This window comes from Clavelina lepadiformis, chromosome 1 (genome assembly GCF_947623445.1).
Source record: "Clavelina lepadiformis chromosome 1, kaClaLepa1.1, whole genome shotgun sequence".
Classification (NCBI taxonomy): domain Eukaryota; kingdom Metazoa; phylum Chordata; class Ascidiacea; order Aplousobranchia; family Clavelinidae; genus Clavelina; species Clavelina lepadiformis.
The window spans coordinates 24,102,054-24,124,581 of record NC_135240.1 but is presented as its reverse complement, the minus strand read 5'-3'; the positions used below and the strand labels follow the sequence as shown (position 1 = coordinate 24,124,581).

Below are 22,528 nucleotides of genomic sequence, written 5' to 3'. Positions count from 1 at the left end.
ATTAGCCAAAAATTAAAAGTAGACAACTTGAAATACAACATGCATTGTGCTGGTACGAAGATTAGTTTTGAGGTTATATACATATATATATATATAGAATCTAGTTCTATTTGTCTCAGGAGCAAATTCAAGTTTTTGAAAAACATTTTTCTATATAAATTATGAAATTTTGCTACATGTTCCTAGGTATATAAGTGTAGGATTCTTTATTATGAAGATCTTTCATAAATCCACACATTGCTTAATTCCTGTAAATTAGTACGGCATTCCACAGACTTACCATTTTTCTTATTTTATAAATTGGTGTTGTCCATAACTTTTATAGTCTACTTATTTACTGTAGGTTGAACACGCAACCACCGGAGTCCACAATTTTGATCCAGTATGTTAAATGGCTGTAGCTGTTAGATGTAGATGAGAGGCTATTAAATTATTCTCATATATAGCCTAGTTTTAAACATACCTCCATAAATCCACAGCTCTATTTTTCAAAACTTTTTTACGAACTGTTTTTATTGGCACATAGCCAGCAGCTAGGTTGTGCATGTAAATTCTTTCTAGCCATGAATTAGTTATTAACTGCTTTTTAATGTGCCATGGCATTGGAGCTAAGAGGACAACATGCCAGGATTTGTAGCTTTTAAACGACGGTGGTCCACTGGTAGTGATGACTTTGTGTTACCTGGTGCAATTCTTTTCATAATTCATTTTGTTTTGTAAGTATTTGCTTTCTTTTGAGTATTTATTTCGTACATATACGTTTTGCTGTTGAAGCTGAATATATGCCATTTACAAAGAAAGCTTGAAGGAACGAATTACCGTGATTTGTGTTTATATAAACTCTCTTTTTGAACATTACAGATTTCTTGTTTTAACAATCTACACTTCAATATCTTCTGAGCTTCATTTATGGGCAAGCCAAGATGTTAGCAATCTTAAAAACATCAATGCCAATGAGACAGATATAGAAAAGGCCAAATGTGCACAATGGATCCAAGCATCTTGCCTTGGCTACATAGCCTTGCTTGTAATTGGATTGGTAAGTGTTATTACTTATTAGTTTATTACATGTATTAAACTTTATTTCTTGTGATTATCACTGTTGTGTTAGTATATCAATTTGATCATTTTGAATTGTATGTATGCAGAGGGCGTGAAAGTAACTTAGACTTAGTATAAATTGAAGTTTCTTCAACCGGTATTGATTTTCCAGGTGCTTGAAGCAATCTTGGTTGCATTCAGTATGCAGGGAACTGTAGTCAACGCGGAACCACGCAAGCCTGTCGAATACATTATTTATTGCAGGATTAGTACGTTTCTCATGGACTAATACTCTGTGTTTTACTTCAACAATTCGTTTCAAAATATTTCGTGTAGTGATTAACGCAGTTGGTGTGTTGTTAATTAGCTCTAGGTGTCACTGAAGTCATCTTCTCAATAGTGGTTGCTTCTTATCTGAAAAATATGTGGGAAGATTGTACTGTTTTCAGTCGTTTTCTTTATATGTTAGGTGGTAAGTATATTAGTTTGTTGAATTATAATAAGCCATTGGTTTATACAACATACCACTTAAAGTATTGTGTATCGATAAACACCAAACATTGTGTGTTATATCAATGCGATTTACGTACTATTTGCTTTGTTGCTCTTTAGTGTACCAGTAGTAAATTACCCAGCACTATCTGCCTAGAGGCATTTTTTGTATGTTTAGTATGTGTACTATAGTCTGTAAAATGACGAAATAACAGCAATTATCTGACTTAAACACTAAATTACAGTGGGCACTGGGCTGTAATTCACTACATTCAATGGAAATGCTGAATAAAGCAGAAATTATCTCTATGTAACTTTTGCAAAGTGAAGTTAGTAATCACACCAAAATATTGAAGTACTATACAGTACTGTATATAACTAAGTGTAATACTCTTATGCATATATATTGCGGCCGGTATTACAGAACACATATTAATCTGTTGTCAAATGTGGCTATATAACTTTACGTTTTTGTTGTTACATATAAAATTTGAATGCGTGGATAAGCATAAAAGTTATTTAAGCTTTTTTATAGTTTATTCGACAGTCGTTTTTTGAATTTGCAGCAATGGTTGGGATCACACTTGCTATTATGCTCATTGTCATTTTGGTAGCAATATGCACTTACGACTCGACTGGCAGATCCTTTTACCATGTGAAGAGGGCAACACAGAAGGAGTCTTTATCAAACGCAGACTTCAATAAACTAAGGTCCGTACTAAATCTGTCAAACAATTTCGTACAAATTTTGTAGTCAACAACAATCACTGGAATAATGATTGCATCAGTAGCTTGTTACACCAAGCCACGAGAATGTACAGGTAGTTCATGAAGCGTGTAGTTGCATATGTTCGTTACCAAAATTTATCACTGTTACACGGAAAAAGTGCCATGTAGGAATGAATATAACAATAGAGGAAATCGTGAATTGCAAACGCTTGCTTCCTTATACATAATGGTGACAAATAACCTTATGCTTTTCTTACATAGGGCAGATTTCGATCAATCTTTGCAGAATTCATGGGTAAAAAGCCTGCGTCGATTTTGTTGCTGCACGAGGGATAATCAAAACACGCAGGTAACAATAATTTATCCTAATTACCCAACATTTACCTTACCGTTACCTGTAGGTGTGATCCAGATCCATTAACCTGTGTGGATTACATGCATGGCTATATGTGCATTTTTGATACAATTGAAATATCTGTATCTAGGTTGCATTAGAGGAAGTATCCCATCTTTTGCGAAAATTTTTTAAAGATGTTGATGTCGTGCCATCAGACTTACTCGCTGGACTTATTCTACTTCGACACAAGCAATGCTGTGTGGAGAAAGAACAGGTGGAAGCGGTAAGCAATTGGGTTTTTGCTTAAATTTGTAGATGATATGTTGAAAATTCTTATCTAGCTATTGTAGAAACTGCTAGGTTTGTTTCCAACTGCTATGCTCAATTGATAAATTTCTTGATTGTTATCTTTGTGCCATCATTAACTCTTTTCTTTTTACTACAAGTCTACATGCAACGATATTTTTTCAATCTTTGGCTGAGTATTGTTTCTTCAATTAGGTTATAAAAAAAATTCAGTGGACCGTTTTGAGTGATGTTTTGAAATTAAGATATTTACCTAATTATGTATAACACAACTTATAATAAAATAAAACCAATAACAAGACATTGGCAAAGTTAAAAGTATCAGGTATATATATGGAAGAACATTTACAACTAAAGCATGTCAAAGTATACTATTATTATTCAGTCTTATGTGCTTTGCACCGTTTGCTTAAAATGTATGTAGGCAGCATGCCAAATAAGAATAGATCTAAATTAGAGCCAAATTTTACAAAGGGCTTAATACATACTGTATACCTTTCTCACAACTCTGGCTAACATTCGCAATAAATCATTATTGAAATGTGTTTTGCACTTTATCGGTACAATATAGCAATGTCTCTTGCATGTTTTGAGGTCTGAAGAAACTGCTAAACTGAAAGATGCATTAAAAAATGTAGTTTGGTTGCACCCCAAATAATCGCTTACTAATGCTGAACATCATCATAGTACTAAATAGTAATCAAACATTTTGTAGCCTATATTTAGAATTGTTGGTCAGTGTGTTGACTGTGGTGGCTATATTGTTGTTGCTAAAACTAACTGGAATTATATTTTAATATATAGGAATGCTGGTGCAAGGACACTTCTGAAGTAATTATGTTTGATGTTCTGTACTGATAGCATGGATGCGCTAGTAAAATTCTCATATAAAATTTGCTTGTGTAAGAACGCAGTGGCTTGTTACCACCAGGACTCAGGGATTGCAATATTTTGTTTCCACTCAGTTATCAGTCATGTCCATGCATCCAACAATATGATACACAACATTTTTTCAACTCTTCCGTCATTTGTTACTAGATTTGAAAATAATATTGTATTTTGTGCTTGGGAAAAAGTAGGGAATATTTTTGGCTTATGCTTACTGGTAGACATTAAATGGTTGTTTGCTACCATGGTATGTGAAACCTATTTCATTATGGCAGTGGCCCGTTGCTTTTTTTCAGTTGGATAATTTTTGATTTAAGTATTTCGGTATAAATTGCTGCACGGTTTTTTTAGTTTTGCATTAAGTATAATGTTAACTACTGTAGAATATCAGGCATAATTGATTATTTTTTGCACAACAACAATGTGGAAATGTTAATTAATTTTAATGCAGGATAAAAGAAGTCTCTCTGTGTTTTAGTGAAGTTTTTAGACATGAATGGCCATGCAGTTACAATGACGTATCTCTTTTCAGACACGTTGTTTATTACAATAGCACAAGGCCTTAAGTATTTTCAAGAAATGGTTTTAATCGAAAATTGTGTTCATGAACATACCATTGTCATGTCATTGTTTTAACAATGAATGTTGTGATTAACGCAATTGCTAACAGGCTTTGATTAATAGTAAATGTTGATGTCGTAAACCTACCCTGCCACATATAACATTATTTTAACTCAAATTACAACGCAAAAACTAAATATGTCTAAAAATGTAGGGGAAAGATGTGTTGAAATTATTATACTTACTTACATGATTACAGAATAGTGCCTCCTACCCTGTAACTGTAATTACATAATTTGCAGAGGTAGTAAGGTATCTTATGAATTTATGCCTACTTCTATTTACAGCTGATGTTCACATTCACTGACATATTTACTTTTATGGACGTTACAGTTAACCTTTTTTATGTTTGTGATAGACTGGGAATTGATATCATATTAGTTGCTTCAACATCATGTTTTAAGTCTCACCAACTTGAAAGCATTTCAACTGCTGGATAATTTAATTAATTAATAATAGAATAAGTTAATGATGACACGAAATCCTTGGAGATTTTCTGAACACTGTGCCAACATACCATTATTTTAACAGCTTGCTTGATGTGATAATATCTGTGTCAAGGGTTGTTTGTATTCCAAAACATCTTCGATTTGGTAGATTTTAAGGACATATATAGCACAAATCCAAAGTATTAAACTATGGCTTGTATATTGACAGAATGATTCTGAGGTTGAAGAATTCATGTGTGGCAAACCGATAAAAAGGGATACTGTTTATGTTGACTTCACCAATCCTGTGAGTAGTTTTGTTTGTTTTCAAAATTTTATTTGTATGGCACGAAGTTTCTAACAAAGTTGAAACTGAAGAAATAGTATCCTTTTGTTTTCTACTTTTTAGGGCGTTTTGCTGCCAAATCGTTAAAATTATCTTAACATGGTTTGGTCAGCAAATTTCAGATTGTTGAGTTAAATTTTCTTTTTTTGATACACACCGCATTAGAACTCTAGCTTAGATATATATATTTGCACGTAAATATTTGGATAAGTTCACTGAGTCAAAGTAAGGGACTATGCAAATAAAGGGTCAAAGATATATACCAGTACATAAGTGATTTTTACATTTCGTATGAAAATCGATTTTGCATGCTTTTGTGATCTTTTCATTTCACGCAGCGTGAGAGAGAACATTTAAGTGATCTCATTTACTACTGTCATTATGCTGTTGCATCATACGGATCACTTTTCTTCCTTGTTGATAATCCTGGATTAGGATTATGCAAGTTAATGAACCAGTGCATGTGAGTCTAATTCTAAATGTAATGACACGTACTGTTTATTGCAAACTTTTGGTCATATTTGTGATCATTGTGATGAGAGAATAGGAGTAATATACAAAACCTAAAGACTGATAGACATTGTATAGAAATTTTTTTGAAAGGTGCGGAGGTAGTTGTTGTGGAGAGCAGTCTTCCCAATTTCAAAAAACAAACGTCAATAAAGATCCTTGCAACTGCCAGACATCTGCGGTGCAGCAATCTCTTCACAGAAAGATCAGCAACACTGACATTGTATATGCGTCGTGGAAAAATGATGCAAGTGTTTTTTAAAAATAATAGATCACTTTTATGTGCACCATAGCACATGTGTCAAATCATTAACAAATTTTTGTGAGTTGCAACCTACTGTTTTAACTGTTTTGGTGTACTGCAAGGGTTGTCATAGGACTCAGTTTGGTCATTAGTAAAAGTTTTGATGTTATTGACAAACTTTCGCCAATAATACTGCATAGTGTACAGTCAAATTTATAGTAATATTTAGTATACAATAGTATACATACCTAAGTCTTCTGGATGCCTTCACAGTCAAGTTATTTTCCAAGTCACCCTTAAACTAGTTTCTTATGCTTTAGATTTACATCCAACCTTTCTATGTATCTGTTGACCATAACAAAAAAGCAGTTGTTGTAACAATAAGAGGCTCATTAAGTGAAATTGATGCCTTGACTGATATGGTGGCGCAATCCACGCCAATCCAAGTAACTGGAAATCAAGATGGGACTTGGAAGGGTCACAAGGTCACTGAAAAAAAGATTTCAATCAAGTTTAGAACGTGTTTAATTTAAGCACAACCTTTTTAGTATCATGTATCAGAAAGACAAAGAAATCATAAAAGTCATAAAAATGAACTTAAACTCGTACCATGGGCTTTCAATACTTTTAATACCCTGCATGGCATTGCAGGGTATAGTGCAAGCAGCTGTACATATGAAGAAGCAACTTATGGAAAGAATGATTCTGTCACAGGCATTTGGTCGTGATTTGAACAAACAAACAAAAAACTACAGATTAGTTATAGTTGGTAAGATAAGCTTTTCATGCTAAGAACTATGCCCCTTTTACCACACTATGTAGTTCAGTGATTCTAATCATCCAGATTTTGTTAAGGTCACTCCCTGGGTGCTGGCGTAGCGTCAATTTTAGCCATTCTTCTGCGTCCAGTATATCATGATCTTGTGTGCTATGCATTTGCTCCTCCGGGCGGATTATTAAGGTGAGAATAGCCATAGAGATCTGTGTATTAGAATGACTGGACTTGTGATATTTTAACAGTGAGTTCTCATGCTACTACATCATTTTTAATTTTCTGTCTGTTTCATATTATTTGGAGTTTTTCGTCTTTATCTGCCACAATATTTAACTACAATATTACTATATGTTGAAACATTAAACAAACCTTTTTCTGTGATTTAAGTCTTTCTGCCGTGCAAGCTTCCAAGGATTACATTTACACTGCCGTCTTTGGTAAAGACTTGATAATGCGAACTGGAATAGCACAACTGGAAAAGATGAAAAAAGACATTTTGCATCTACTCTGCCATACTAAAACACCAAAATATCGAATAATTTTAGGAAACTGTTTGCGTTCAGCTGAAGATCGCCATTCATTGCTAAGCAATGACCAGGTTCCCATTCTAGCATCGTTTGCATTAACTTCTTTCAGGTAATAATGCAAACTAGCTTTTAAATACCTTTACCAATTCTTCAGGATAATGGAGAGCTTGTGGAGCAAATATCGTTTAAATGTCTTAGTGATACAGCACAAGATGGAGTGTTGGAACAGGAAGACCTCTTTCCTCCTGGTCGAATTATTCACTTTGTTTACAGGAAAGAATACAAGAAACGATTGTGGGGAAGGTTGGTTGAACTAATACATGTGCTTGCTTTTGCTTGATGTTAAAGAAAGAATTAGTTAATAATTAATTAGCAATAATTAGTTAATAATTGGTGATAGTTGGTAATAATTAGTGTTATACAATGGTTTCCAATGAATACTTTAGATCAGCAGCTCCTGGAAAGCATGTGGCCCTGGAGGCCAACAACACCAAAGACTTTCAAGAAATTCTTGTTTCGCACAACATGATTACTCATCATTGGCCTCAGGAATTACTTAAAGCAATGGAAAAAGTGGGTTCAGTAATCTTTTAAGTCTTCAGTAGTTACCAAAGATTTTGATGATCTTTTTTTTAAATTAAACAATTCTTTTTTTATGAAAACGAAATTAATAATCAAACTTTATATCAAGTGAAATCAGATGAAACGTTAATCTTCACTCAAAGTTTTGTTTTGTTAAAATTAGAAAGAGTATTTCAAATAATAATTTCTAATTATTATGTTATTGACTTGTCACAGGTTTTACAAGCTGCTCAACTGAGTGATACCGTGAAGCGATATTCACAGAGTGCAACGTTACCAAGTCACACACCGTTACGCTCCAACGATAATGAAAAGACCAATCTGCTCAAAGTAAGGATTTTTCTCTGGTAGTAAACCTGATACAATCACTTGGCCATTTACATTGATTCTCCACTTACCATGTGTCTATCTAAACAATTTCCCAAGCGTCAGTAACTGACTTAGTACTTGAATTAGCACTCATGTTTCCATTCACAATACCCCACACCTCCATTCAATGCCAGACTACCAATTACTGTTTTCGTTGTGTTTTTTATTGAGTTTAACAATAAAGGTTTGACTTCCAGTCTACACCAGTTTATTTTGTAAATCTAAACCAGAACGCATTTGGTCTGTTGTCAGCTGGTAAAACTGAAAAAACATGACAAACAAGTCCCGAATTAAACTGTTGTATCAAGTAGCATTTCAACTGCAAATGTGTTACTTGTTTTTTAAAGTTTAACTTTCAGTCACAAAATACTCCAAAGAAAGATAAAAAATACAACAATCAGTCAACTTAATTGCTTGTGCATTATATCGCCTTCGCATGCAATAAGTACACAACTAATATTCAGTTTTGGTTTTATGATACTCTTCAACTTCAGAACTCACAAGCACAACCTGATATCTTAATGGGGACCGGAATATGTGAGGAACATAGTCGAGATATTGTGGATGAAAACTGGAGGTTAGTAGTCATTGAGTTTGGATTAGCTATGACACTAATGCAAGCTACAGTATCTGAACATTCTTTTTCTGCCATTTGCTTTGCTCTTTTTCTTTTTTTTCTCAATAAACTCTTTTTGATTGAGTTTCACCTCATTTTCAAGTTTGCTTTCTTCATATTACTTCACGTTTGTGCTCGTAACAGTTGCTCTGTTACGAAGTGTGAATGAGATTACTAAAACTGACATTACACATGACATTAACATCTGGTTTTTGCTAGGTATGGAACGGATCAAGAAATGAAAGCTCGGGCACCGCTCGCCAAAATGGACTCCTTTCCCGAGTCTTCTTCATGTAAGATTTCATTTTGTGGAGAAAAATTTGTTTTTCATTTCACACATTTTAATTTTTCTTGCACAACAAATAAAAAGTGCGATTAGATGCTATTTTTTATATGTAGCTGTGGGGTCACCAATCTCACCATCATCTGTGAAAACCTTAAGTTTGGTAAAAACTGTGGAAACAATTGCCGAAGTTAATGAGGTTTGTTTAAATCAGTTCTTGAAGGTTTCCGGTTGACTTTCTGTAATATCATTCACTTAATGCTTGCACTTTTATGAATTTTATGGCTTTCTAGTATAACAACAACACCAACAATAACAAAGATGTAGACGAAGGCCTCGGACATTTTTCTCCAGAGACTTCTAGTGGTGGAGAATTTAAACCGAGTTTTAACATGAGTGGGTGTAGCTTAGTGAAAATTAAATCTAATGTACTGTACCTCCATTTATTTAACAGTTACCATTTACTGTTTGTTGCACCAGATTCTGTAGAAGCGAAAGAGAAATTAGAGAAACGTCCATCCGCCGATAGCAACCAGGGCTCGTCGCTCGTCAATAGATTTGAAAATTATATTGATGTAGTGCTTCAGGACTCACAGGAAACTCCAAACGATACAAAAATTTTGAGATCAAAGTCATTGCCAGCGAGTCAGGCCAGGCTGGCCCAAGACAATGAAATGGTTAAGCGAGCCCAGTTTGAGCCAAACTTGATTCCGAAACCACCACGAACGCATTCCTTAAGCAAACGGCCAACTGCTCTTGTGGTGAGTCAACTATCACTGCCAAACAGAGTAATTTTCTCAAATCGACTTTCTGATGTATTTGAATCGATGTTGTCGTTTTTAACTATGCTAAAGTGCACTTTTTATTAAATTCAATTGTGATATGTATTGTCACGAAAACTGATTCGTCACCGAAATATGCTTAGGTAATAATTGACTGATTGATTTGCAGCGATATGGTAGTCGCTATTTGTTACGAAAGTGAAAATATTGAATTCTTGGTAATTAGGTTTGCAAGCTGGTATGAAACTATATGAAGCATGAATTTTTTAAAAACAGCCTCCCAAATTCTGGAAATTGTTTAATTAGATCCAAGAAAACAATTGAGTTTTTATTTCATTATCAGATAAAAAAACGGGATTATGCGTCCGCTCCACCATCCAGAACGACCACGCCTTGCACTGCTGGCGATGAAAACACGTACGAGTCTGAAGATACGTTTGTGTCAATCGAATGAGCAGCTTTGTCAGCTTCATTACTAAGGATGTGCCAAATCGAAAAAGATTTGAATACATAGGAGTACGAATACAGTAGTAGATTTTAAGAATTGAGCCTATCCGACCTCGCCAATTTTAAAGGGTAAGAAAATAATGCTTAAAGAACGGAAACTGGTCAGTAGTAGAATTTGTGTTCGCTTCAGGATATCCCTGTTCTGTGCTCATAACTTCATGTCATTATTTTCATCTTATCAAATGAGATTGATTGTATGCGATACATTTGCTATACCCTGTGCTAGTATCTAATCATGTGTCGTGTATGCACTTGTCGGTTTTGGAAACAGTTTTAATGCTTGCTATTTTTAAGATTCCTCACAACAGGCACTTTTAAACGTGACACTGTGGTCATTTTTACAGGTTCAAAATTTGTATTAGAATTTGCTTCGCCAAATTTCATGAAAGTTGCATGACAATAATCATTTTGTAATCTAACAATTAGGTAATAATAAGCATATTGTATATTCTGTTGCTTCACAGAACTGCTGCCAACAATTCATGTTTGCTTTGCACAGTGCTCTATTTTTTGCAATAACTTGCGGAACAGTTAGTATTCATGTGTTTGTATTAGTAGTAGCTTATGTGTTTGCAGATTTAAACTGACATTATTTGACGTTATTTCTCTGTGTGAAGTGAATTGTATATACTTACCTGCATTAAACAATTTTTTGCCCATTGTTTATGGTGGGCCGAAGTTTTATTTGGCCATATTGTTCTGAAACTATTTTGAGATGTTTAGTTTTGAAGGTAACAAAGTATATTGGTTGGAGATAACAAATTGTATACCAAGGCTATAAAAAATTTTGCTTAAATTTGAAATGCAATAAAATTTTTGTATAATTACTTTGGGGCATGATCAAATACAACCATTAACTCATTTTTGCTTTGCAGTGATTGCCACTTAGAAATGCCAATTTTACATTGCCAGTAGTTATTCCTTCGTACATATTTGCATGAACTTGATTGTCTATGTATAATGCATATAGCTTCCTTGTTGGGAGTTTAATACAAATGAATGACAGCATAATTTTATACCAATACCGTTACTAGCGAGGAGACATGTTTGAAGGCTTTATATTTCAGCAAGTTACTGAAAATAACTTGCTTCTCCTGTTGACAAATTTAGGACAAAGATGTAGACAGCAATACAAAAATGTATCGTTCAGAGAAAGTCATGTAAATGAACTTCATAGTAATTATAGCATCACCAAATTTATGTGATCCGTTCATCACCAATTTTGGTTTAAATATTAATCTTGTTGTCCCTTCATGATAAATTTTATTGCAACAAAATACATATCTCAAATACAACGTTCCAAACACTGATTATAAGAAAATGTAGGAAAAACGACTGCATTATATACGGTTAATAAGATTAAGGCCCCCTCCGACAGATGGTAGGAAATAGTAACTGCAAGCACTTTATTCTAGAGCTAGTAAGAAAGCAGTAACAGTAAATATTATCAATTTCACCAAGATGCAAGTATTTCCAAAAGTAAGTAAGGCAATATGGCATAGACGTGTTTCAAACTACATATGTACTTGGAAATATGGGAATTTTTAACATAACGTAAGACGCATTATGTCTTGCTTCAATAAAGATTATATATTTTGTTTCTACAGAGCTCGCTCATTCTGTGTATGATTACATGTCTGATTGAAATACTTCTAGAAGGTTTTATTTTTCTTATTCTCCCTACTAATAAAATACTGTAATAGAACATTAAAGACAAATATAACAGGAAAAGATTTCAAAAGAGAAATGTAAATTTGTCCACCAAATCTTGCTATAGCATTACTAGCAACTACTGGTGCATAATTCAACAAACACATTGCCTTCTAGCACACATCATTTGCACCGAGAAAGTTATGTTGGTGCCAAAGATGTTTTTGTAAAAATACATTTGCTACCGCTCAGAAAAGGTTTGAAAAGTCAGACCAACCATAACTTCCATATGCTCTAATGTAAATCTCACACAAGGCAACAAGATTAAAGTACAAGAAAGCATTTATCTGGTGCTTAAATCGTGATTCTTTGATGCACTGAGCCTGCTAATCAAGAAGTATATGAGCATAAAATGTTTTGAGAAGGCTTACAAACAGTTGCATCCACCAGATTTTTTCTTCTTCTTCATGATTGCAAGCTGTGTAGCAACCTCAAAAACTTCTCTAACCCCCTCCTTATTTTTTGCTGAGCATTCCAAGTACCTTGCTGCGCCAATAGCTGCGGCTATTCTTTGACCTTGCTCATATGTGACAGGTTCTTGCTTGTGCTGTGCCAACTCAGCTCTTGTTTCCTCATCGTGTCTGCGAATAATGCAATATGACAATAGCATTGATGCTAATAACTAACAAAAAGAATACTGAACCACGTTAATGGTAACCCAGATGAAGTGAAGCCATAAGGTTTACTGAAAGCAATACAGCAAAAACCGTTTATTAGAGTACCTTGGGAATGGCTAAACCCACTGAAATAAGCTATTTTCAATTTAAAAGTAGACGTGTACAATGAGAGTCACACAATTTTTGATATCAGAGTATTTTATGCTCATTTACTTTAAATTCATACACCTGTGAGATACCTTTTAGAACGAAATAAAAGTTTCTGAAAAAATACAATAATTTTATTGATTTGAGATATTTCTTTGATAACACCGGTATACCAATCATAAGATCCATCTTTGACTATAGGGAGATCCTGGATAAAACTATATTTCTGCATTCCTGCAGGGACAAGAAAAAAAGGAAACGACCTATTTTCGATTGTCTGATTTCACATTTGGGTGTGTGATCTACAGCAGGAACTACTCTTTGACGTCTCTTCATGCTGCTACATATCAAGCTGCTTTAATAAGCAGATAGCCAGCCTTCTCTTGACTGGTGGCAAATTTACACAGAGAAAATGGTTGTTCGTATCAATTTAGCCAAAACTGCTCCAATAAGCGGGTTTTACTGTTACTGTTACTGTACTTGATAAAACAATGTTTTCCAAAGAACCTTAAATCTTTTTTGTTCCCCACAAGAACAATTGGTACGTTTGGGCAAAAATGCTTGACTTCAGGCATCCATTTTTCTGAAATATTTTCTAGTGAATCAGGAGAGTCAATGGAAAAACACACAAGAATAACATCAGTATCAGGGTAAGAAAGTGGTCGAAGTCTGTCATAATCTTCTTGGCCTGCCGTGTCCCACAAAGCAAGCTCAACCTTTAGAAAAATATACAAATAACTAAGCGCACGTACAATGGTACACAGTAGAAGCTCATGAACTTGAATGGGCTGGTCAAATTTCGTTGAGTGGTTATCAGAAGGTTCAATTTACTCGAAGGTGGTTAACGTTACCCAAGTACATCTTTTCTTCAGGTTTGGTTTTGGAAACTGCTAAGAAATTTTTAGAGGCCATGGTGAGATATTTAAGAGACTTAAAACTTAACCTATTCAGTGTGATTGTGATGCAAGGGTTTAATTTGTTGCTACATGCTTATGTTACAACTGCTTCGCCTAAATGCCTACAATCCTTACTGATGTAAAATACCTTAATGTGCATCAAAGACTTCGTTAACTAACAGTCTGACCAAGGTATTTAATTCAAAATATTACTAAAAAAAATTTACGCTCACAAAATGTTTTGGTTGGGTTGTGAGAGTTTAGATTGTAGGACTACTTCTTGTGGGTTAAGCCAAAAAATAATGGTGGATTCTAGCCGTAAAACATCTTTAAAAAAAACTGCCGGGCCATGTATTTTTCAACTGTTGTGTGTGGTTTCATAATACTCCTGGGTCATGACATCCTTGACTCAGGTTTTTAAACATTATACTATAAATAGAGCCCACATGTAAATTTTAAATCACAAGGTGCTAAATTACACAGTCGACAAATAAACCTCTGAGCTTTGATATTTTAGTCTATATAGCAATCTGTTAATGACTCAAGCCAGCAAACGATTTATGTTGCAGTGAATGATGTTTCAACTAATTTCGATGATGACCTGCAATTGTTTAAATGCCTTTTAATAACGCATTTGCAAAAACCGCTGAAGTTGCTTAGAGATGTCAAAAATTATGAAAGTTGAGATGTCAAAAGTTAATGAAAGTCAAGTTAACGAGCTTCCACTGCAATTAGATATCAATTTTATTTATGCTGAGATAAAAACTACACTGAGAAAAATGGCAATTTTATTAACATACTGTATAAAACATACAGCATAGTATCAACTGTCACTGTCATAAAATACCACATACTTGCCGCCCTTCCACTTCAATATCAGCAACATAGTTTTCAAAAACAGTTGGAACGTATACGACTGGAAATTCGTCCTTGCTAAATACTATCAACAGGCATGTTTTACCACATGCACCATCACCAACAATTACAAGCTTCTTTCTAATAGTTGCCATTTTCCTGTTATCTATATAAACTAAATCATGTCATGTTATAATAAATGATGTTAGGGTTCTTATATATATGTGCATAAATTTCAAAAAAAAAAACAAACTGGAAGAATCTTGTCATTTGCAGATAATTAATTTACTTTCATACAACTGTAAAGTAAATAAATGTAGTAGCTAGCATAACCATGGCAATAAATGTGACACTCATAGTCAGACAAACTATATACTTGTAGAAAAAAGCAATGTGCCTGAACACACATAATGTAAATTAGAGAGTTTGCAATCTTTTTAAATTGGAGCTACCACATGTTTTATCAGATTGAAAGCAAACCCACTCGTTTTTGTTCCTTCAAACTATTAATTTTCTATAAATTGCAGTTTTTATCCTTGGAATTAAAGCAAGAGTATTGATTTGCGTTTTAATTTTTATTATCTTGGCCAAAGAAAGTTATGTTTTTACCGGAATTGCTTGATTTGCAACATTTCTTGAACTTACAACGGATTTTGATAAAATATTCAATGAGCTTTGCAACAATACAAGGAACAATTGATTAAATTTTGAAACTGCGAACTGAAACTCTGACTTGAAACTGAAACAATTTGGGGTTATGTGAAGGGCAAAAACAAGGCTCAGGCTATTTCTATCCCTTAATGCAAAATAAAAGTAAAAAGTATATACATGTAGATGTAGATGAGTGAAAGTGAAAACTTGTTATATATGCAGAAGATGCTGTAATGATTGTTCAAGACAGGTTGTGTCAACTGCAATGATTTTAAAAGAAATCTTTAACAAAGCAGAGCATTCATCTTTCTACATTTACAACAAATTGCTTTTGCATTAACTGCAGCATAATTGAAATACAAACAATGCTCATCAGGTGTGTCAGCCCAAACTTGTAAGCTTGCGCTATCATCAAATTCAAACTGTAATAAACAGTTTGTGAAAAAAACCTGAAAACAATGCTGAATTCCTGAAAATGCAAGGAGCAAAAAAGTTGTTTCAATGGTGGTGGTTAAATGCTTTTTCAGTTTGAAATATAGGCACTTAAAAATATAACATCTAAATTCATTCTTAAGTCATATTTTGACCATTTTATTTCAAATGCTTTGTTAATGGTATTGGCAAGCTAAAAATGACATTTGGGTTTTTTGAGTGTTCTCAGAGAATACTTCGGCCAGTTTTTCTTCAAAAGAAGGCAAATCTTACAAAAGAATGTATGGCAAGACTGGAGCAAAAGTTCACAACCAAATGATGTAACAATTTGGTTAAAAGGAGTCAGGAAATACAAATCCATTGCACTTCTGCATTAAACCTCGTATGCCATGGCAACCTTTACAGTTATAAAGCAGAAAATTTCAAAATGTTTATATTAAAAAGGACAAGTTTATTTGAAATATATATGAACAGATAAACTTTCCAAATTTGTCTGATTTCAAATTGACATACAAAACTGTAAACATGGTCAGCCGAACTGCAGAGTATGGCCGTTTTCAGCAAGATCTTTAGTGCACTAAACAACCAAAACTGGCAAATGTGGGTGCGCAAATATTCTCCAACGCAATTAAAGTTAGGTGCAAAATTACATAGTAATGTACACATTTGACTCATTTAATCTTTAAATCAATTAAGTGCACAGAAGTTCTGTTCAAGTCATTAGATGCAAAATAAGTATTAAGTATGCTTGGATAGGCCAAACTCAGCAGTCTGGATAATTAAAAGGTAAACAATTAGGGATTCCAGACTGGAATCTGGTACCATGCTATCCAGTCTGGGACCTCAACATGACTCAGACCAAAATCATGTCTTGGCACAACCATGACAATTACAAATTCACTTTGCCCTTGTTTAGTCAAAAAATAGCACAGTGTTTACGTTTTTAGATCTTTATGTTAATTAGAGATCACAGTTGGCAGAACGTCACACTGGGGATGCGTATGTATAGTAGCCTACGTAGCCTAACAGGTATCAAATGCAGTCGTAGTACAGTAATAACAGAATAAGGTAACTTTACGTTGTTGTTTTAAACCGAGGGCTATCTACAGTATATAACCGGTAGACCGGGTAAAGACATAGCCTTGGTCTAGCCTATAGCAAAGTTATAACGGCGGAATGTTCCACGGTCATGGTCATAACCTCATATAGGCCTAAGCTATAACAGATCTACTTTATGCAACAAAAGTAATGTTTATTTTTTACCATTTTATATTACTAGGTCTATTATGCTATAATTAGTCGTGCTGGCAGAGCTTGACTTTCTCTAAAATGACGACCTGGGGGCTGGGCCTAAGCCTACTCCACTACACCTACAATGGTGCATAACGATAACGTAGGCCTATACTTACAAAGAAACCGATTCCAAGTCCCAGCGACCCAAGAACAGAATGGTTTGGTAGCCCCACAAGGATATAGAAATATTAGAATTACATACTGCAATACCTTATGGTAAAAACAAGACGATGCGAAAATTTCACCAATTGGCATTCACTCATAATGTTTTTTCTTTGGTCGTAGGCTATATTTTTGCCATTGAACGTCAAAACATATCTGTATGTAGCTGCGCAGAGTTGCACAAAGCTGCCCACTTATAAAATAGAGGGTTTCAGTAACCGAATAAGTAATCGAGTAAACACAAATCTAAAGCATTTCTTTCACCTTTTGCGAGCTATTGGTAAGAATAAATCGAATATTTATTCAATTTCTATGCATTATTTATCCTTATAAATTTTTAGCGTGTCATCAATAGGTGCTACCTTTGCAATATCCTTAGACTAGGTTAGGTATTAAAGATGTTTGCTCCTAATCGGTGGTCCTAGTGAATAGTTCCAAATTCGCTAAAAAAAATTAAATAAAAAAACAATAAAAAGTTTGTGCTTCTATCGAAACTTTCTTCAGTCAGAGGATATATTATACCATACCATATTCGTCAGCAACATGTTCTTTCATTTTGCTATAGGTTAAAACAGAATTTCTCAACCGGAGACCATTGGAGCATTCTACGGGGACCACAAGCAAATGTCTCACTAGTGAGCTATAGTGTAGTAGTAGTAGGGGACAACGAGACAAAGGGGACACAAGCAATGTTCCCTCTAAGCTGCGCGCGTGCGCAAATGCGCACTGCTGACACGGTCTCCGCGCACAGAAAATCTGTGCTTCGCACAAGAAAAAAATTCAACCTGAATTGAAAATAAAATAAACGCATAATAATGGCCACAGTGCGCACGTCTGATGTTGCTCACAGTGGTCCAAGGGACCGCTCAGGGAGTTAGTGTGTTTGCTCAGACTCGTGAAAAATTAGAGGGAACATTGGACACAAGTTAAGTTTTTGTGCTTGTTGGCTACTTGCTGTACAAAATTAGCGGCGCGAAGGCTACTACACATACAGTAGTGAAGTAAAAAGTGTTTCACATGCAACGTTCTACATTTTTTTATTGATGAGCAGGGGGCCACGGATTTTGAGGGTAACTGTAAGGGGGCCACGAACCATGAAAGGTTGAGAACCACAGGTTTAAAATATATATGAAATAAGGCGTCGTTGTAAGGTTGAGAAACATCGCGAGCTTACATCTACCTCGCCCCCGAGACTTTTTGTAAGTTTTTAGAAAACCTGCTCGTGCAAACCCAGCGAAAGATGTAGCCCACTTGCAAATGAGTCTGCAAGAGATTGAATGCGTTGAGCGGAGTGACGTAGGCTGACAAGTGCGTAGCTGGCTTCGAAATCCTCTTAACATGTAAACATTGCGCTTGCGTTTTAAACATTACAGTGTGTTTTAATTAAATTGTTATGCCAAAAGAAGCAAGCTAATTAAATTGAACTCTGTAAGTATTTTTATTCATACATTTAGTGCGTCGGAACCTCACAGAAGTTTCAGCCAGGAACCATTGGTATTGTCGTTGATGTTAAGCTACTTGTATTCTTCATGTAAGGGTTCCCCTACGTGTGGTCGGGTAAGGAAAGAGAACATGTTTACTGCTAACATAAGCCAGATCGTGTTCTAAAATCACTTATCAGATAGTTTTCCTTTTTGTACGAGGGTACATATTAAACATCAGGTTCTTTTCGACTGCGATAAAGTAAACAGTCCACCAAGTATAAGCAATTTAATCGGCCCAAACGAAGTTTGTTATCATAGTGTGTAGGCTAATGATTTAAACGAAACTTATACATTCTGTTGGCACCGGAAATAGTAATTTGTTTTGACAGGGCACATCTATTTGTGCCATCGGTCACGTTATAGAGATTTAGCTCTTCTTTTCCATCTGACTGTGTTTGCAGATATAACGACCTGTCATATTTTACAATTAACGTACTTTTTACGCTCCTTTATTTCCTATTGTACAAGATCAATCACAGTGAACACCAAATTGATTACTACTGCATAAGTAGATATAGACAAATAGCAATTGCAATAAAATTGGACGTACACCGAAATTTCGGCAGGGCGAATTAATTCGGCCGAATCGGGTAAAAATGCCCAAATTTTCCCAATTTAAATACATTCCAAATTTCGCCAAAAACCAAATTTAAGCAAAATACTGTACTTCTATATACCAGCCTGAAAATTCTTTCATTGCAGGAAAACTGAAACAATAGGGGATATGATTATTTTTGCTCGTAACAGGAAATCTAAGTAATTCATTTATACATACCTTTTTGTTACAAGTTACAACTTAGTATACGTTAGTTCAATTATCACATTTTGTTAATTATATACGCCGCTTTCTATATGCACTGTTACGTTAACTTTTATGATACGAATACTTGCAATACTAGATTACATGATTCGACCGAAATAATTCGATTCCTTTTTCCAAACATTCGATTTTCGACCGAATCTAAAAAACACGATTCGGTAAAAAAATTAATTCCAAATTGAAAAGAATTAATAGGCACAACCACTTGATACATTCATCTACACCATGTCCCTTCCATCTAAAATTTGCGCTGGTAAAGGTTACAGAATATAAGTTCTAAAAAAAAAATTTCAAGTTTAAAGCACAAAACTTGATCTTAAGAAGAGCAAAATTCTCTACTTAAGATAAGGTATGATCTGCTCATTGAAGAACTCCGTGCTTATTTGCAGATGATCTCCATCAGTTGCAAGGAAAACTAACTGGTTATTTTTGTCCATTGCTTGCAGGCCAAGTTGATCCTAAAATATACCTTGTTCTGTGAAATATGGGTTGAAAAATGCACAAAAAACTTGAAATATTTCAGGAATTTCCTAAAAAGGGTTCACTGTAAGTAAATTGTATAATAAAATACAATTTTTCAAAGCAAAGCAACTCAAGCATACTGCAATAGCAAGAAACCGATCTACTCACAGTCTTGTATAAATTTGATTCTTGCAAGGACTGGACCACCACGTCCTGACCAGGAGCATAAAATCCAAACCACTAAATGTTTGCAGAAAAAAAGACATCATGAACTCATACGTGAAGTAAATATGTTAGACGCTTGGAAAAGAAAAGATGCCGGTTATAAACAGTTTGATTTTGTATAAATGTAACTAGGGTACTTCTGGTAGGATTGTTAGCGAGGTTGCATACTTTGCAGACTATTAAAGTGCAATACATTGCACAACAACGTGGCTGTAAAATATGTTAATAGAACACACTTTATCATTTGTAAACAATTAACAATTTGTTCAAATCTGAAATTTTAATATGGTAATTGAACTCTTTGTAGGAGACTGATGGTATTGTTCTTGAGTCATGATTTCCATGAAGTTAAATGCAGGACTCTTGACTTTACTATATTTGTTCGTAATTTGTGTCTTAGTTTTCTTGAATGCTTATTACAATACAAGCGAATGTATAGTTGTATACACTTAATTTACCGAGGAAAAATAAAGATTTTCATTACAGCAAAGCAAATAAATTAAACCGACTTTAAAGACAACAAAACACCATCAATACATTACCTCACTAGCAACAGGCTGCACCATTGTGTCGTTGTTAAAGCGAAGCATGACAAACTTGTTCAGTGACATCAGTCTTTGCTTGTACACTTCGTTAACAGTCTTCTCATTGTTAAGATCGGGAAGGAAGATATTCTTGGTCTTGTATTCTTCTTCATTGATAGGGTCATGCCAATATTCTGCTTGCACTAAACTGCAAATATATTTTTGTGTGAAAATTAAAATTTCAAGAAAGCAAGTCAGATGATACAAAATATTAAATCTGTGATCATCATTATTTTTAAAATAATGCCAAATAACTTCAATTATACTATCAAAAAAGCTGACAGTAAACCTTACCAACATTGGCTATATATGATGATATCAGCAAGAAAAATATCACCACTTACTGGTCTTGTATGGCTGGGTTGTAAGCTGCAGTATTCAGCACATGGCGTAGCGTATTGCAAATTGTAAAGTCATCAACCGGACATTTTGGAAAACCATTCACACCTTGATGTTGCCCGCCGATCGAAATCAGGTTGTGCATTTTTATTCCGTCACACTGTTGCACAAGTGCTCGTCTGACATAGGAAAAACATTAACAGTACTGTGTATGGCCTATTACTGCAACTTTAACATAAGCAAATCAACCCACAAAAATTGCCCTCCTTGTGAAAATCCCATGGCATTGAATCCATTCGCAAGATTTTCATCACTTTTAACAATGGAGCAAGCCATCTCAATCTAGTAAAATTATGATGCTTACTACTTACGTTGTATTAGAATATCGAAAACTGTATTAATGTATACTATAAAAGTTACATACTTGTATATGTACTATAAACACTGTGTTATCCAATGCAAGTCATTGACAGATACCTAAGCTTGTTTGTGCGTAAGTAAAACAACATTATAACTATAAATAATTGTGGACATATAAAAATATCAAAGTAAAACAAAATATATACAACGAACTTGATGCAAAGTTTTATTACTATTGCAGCAAAAGACCTGTTCATTAATTGGTTTGAGGAAGCCGTTCATAATATCTGCAGTTGTGGTGTCACCAATTTTAAGCGAGAGAGTGTAAATACCAGGTATTTGCGCTTCTACCATCCTTATTATAGAACCCATACTAAATGGGTTACAGCAGCTGTCACCTACAATTTGAAAGGCAGCAATGGGAAAAGTTACAGCTGACATTTGGAAAACTAAAAATAGTTATGACAAGAACAAATACTGGCAAGCATAGAGAATTGAACAAGACAAATGTCACCACTCCACGTCAATTACAATAAACCGGAAATATAATATCATAAATTAGAGGCAGGAATAACAGATTAAAACTACAAAAATCAACGGAGTTATGTACACCAAAACATTTTCTCCAAAACAATGCAATGGCAACTATTACACATACTTGAACACATTATATACATATATATACATGATAACTACTTACCCATTCCATGCCATATAACCAATGGAGTTGGAGTTTCAGCAAATGTTAAAGTAACAACAGTAGCTAATGCAACTAAGTACCTAAGCATTGTAGTTATTTTGTTGACAGGACAGAACAAAAATTTCACACCTGAAAAATGTAGGTATTGTTCTTCATGAGCAAAAAAGCAACCTACTGGTTATACACCCACAACTATACTTGAAAGAAATAAGCACATTTAAAACCACTACTGCTTCTTAAGTATACCAATTAATTATTTACCATGAACAAGACAAAACATAGAACATACGAAGCAAATTGTGCTGTTACAACTGTTGTATACATACTTCACTTTATTTATTGAACATTTATTCGTTATGTTATAAGTATCATTTATAAGTAATGTTATCTTTGGGTTGTTGGTATTGC

General features: G+C 34.5%; 3 protein-coding genes across 4 annotated transcripts; 1 reads left to right on the top strand and 2 right to left on the bottom strand.

Moving 5' to 3' along the window:
• The first annotated feature begins 496 nt into the window (after window positions 1-496).
• LOC143444459 (diacylglycerol lipase-alpha-like) lies at window positions 497-11,394 on the top strand. Of its 2 annotated transcripts, XM_076943576.1 has the most exons (24): window positions 497-716; window positions 862-1,039; window positions 1,214-1,310; window positions 1,409-1,513; window positions 2,100-2,244; window positions 2,524-2,611; window positions 2,748-2,882; window positions 3,710-3,736; window positions 5,072-5,149; window positions 5,527-5,651; window positions 5,792-5,945; window positions 6,263-6,427; window positions 6,594-6,711; window positions 6,798-6,903; window positions 7,105-7,315; window positions 7,399-7,547; window positions 7,691-7,817; window positions 8,043-8,156; window positions 8,690-8,772; window positions 9,031-9,104; window positions 9,211-9,293; window positions 9,388-9,490; window positions 9,575-9,855; window positions 10,220-11,394. In XM_076943576.1, the coding sequence occupies exons 1-24, from the start codon at window positions 622-624 to the stop codon at window positions 10,328-10,330; spliced, it is 2,952 nt and encodes a 983-aa protein (XP_076799691.1). In that variant the 5' UTR covers window positions 497-621; the 3' UTR covers window positions 10,331-11,394. The 2 variants fall into 2 exon arrangements, with proteins under 2 accessions (XP_076799691.1, XP_076799701.1); XM_076943586.1 differs by lacking the exon at window positions 3,710-3,736.
• A 229-nt stretch (window positions 11,395-11,623) lies between these two features.
• On the bottom strand, window positions 11,624-14,809 carry LOC143444719 (ras-like GTP-binding protein RHO). Its single transcript, XM_076943598.1, has 3 exons — window positions 14,608-14,809; window positions 13,365-13,573; window positions 11,624-12,674 (listed from the first exon to the last, which is right to left on the bottom strand). The coding sequence occupies exons 1-3, from the start codon at window positions 14,761-14,763 to the stop codon at window positions 12,461-12,463; spliced, it is 579 nt and encodes a 192-aa protein (XP_076799713.1). The 5' UTR covers window positions 14,764-14,809; the 3' UTR covers window positions 11,624-12,460.
• A 4,254-nt stretch (window positions 14,810-19,063) lies between these two features.
• Window positions 19,064-22,271, bottom strand: LOC143445857 (palmitoyl-protein thioesterase 1-like). Its single transcript, XM_076945213.1, has 7 exons — window positions 22,121-22,271; window positions 21,670-21,818; window positions 21,314-21,402; window positions 21,066-21,239; window positions 20,680-20,869; window positions 20,081-20,152; window positions 19,064-19,908 (listed from the first exon to the last, which is right to left on the bottom strand). Exons 1-7 carry the CDS (start codon window positions 22,206-22,208, stop codon window positions 19,786-19,788), a joined length of 885 nt encoding a protein of 294 aa, XP_076801328.1. The 5' UTR covers window positions 22,209-22,271; the 3' UTR covers window positions 19,064-19,785.
• Between the last annotated feature and the right edge of the window lie 257 nt (window positions 22,272-22,528).

Bases quoted from the DNA above. Each gene is read 5' to 3' on its own strand.
- LOC143444459 (XM_076943576.1), top strand. From the start codon at position 622: ATGCCAGGATTTGTAGCTTTTAAACGACGGTGGTCCACTGGTAGTGAT. The intron at 7,818-8,042 runs GTGGGTTCAGTA...GACTTGTCACAG, and splicing joins TACTTAAAGCAATGGAAAAA to GTTTTACAAGCTGCTCAACT. The intron at 9,491-9,574 runs GTGGGTGTAGCT...TTGTTGCACCAG, and splicing joins TAAACCGAGTTTTAACATGA to ATTCTGTAGAAGCGAAAGAG.
- LOC143444719 (XM_076943598.1), bottom strand. From the start codon at position 14,763: ATGGCAACTATTAGAAAGAAGCTTGTAATTGTTGGTGATGGTGCATGT. The intron at 13,574-14,607 runs GTATGTGGTATT...ATTTTTCTAAAG, and splicing joins TTGAAGTGGAAGGGCGGCAA to GTTGAGCTTGCTTTGTGGGA. The intron at 12,675-13,364 runs GTTCTTTGGAAA...CATTATTCGCAG, and splicing joins GGGAACAAAAAAGATTTAAG to ACACGATGAGGAAACAAGAG.
- LOC143445857 (XM_076945213.1), bottom strand. From the start codon at position 22,208: ATGCTTAGGTACTTAGTTGCATTAGCTACTGTTGTTACTTTAACATTT. The intron at 20,153-20,679 runs GTAATGTATTGA...GCAAACATTTAG, and splicing joins TGCAGCCTGTTGCTAGTGAG to TGGTTTGGATTTTATGCTCC. The intron at 19,909-20,080 runs GTGAGTAGATCG...GGTATATTTTAG, and splicing joins AATCAAATTTATACAAGACT to GATCAACTTGGCCTGCAAGC.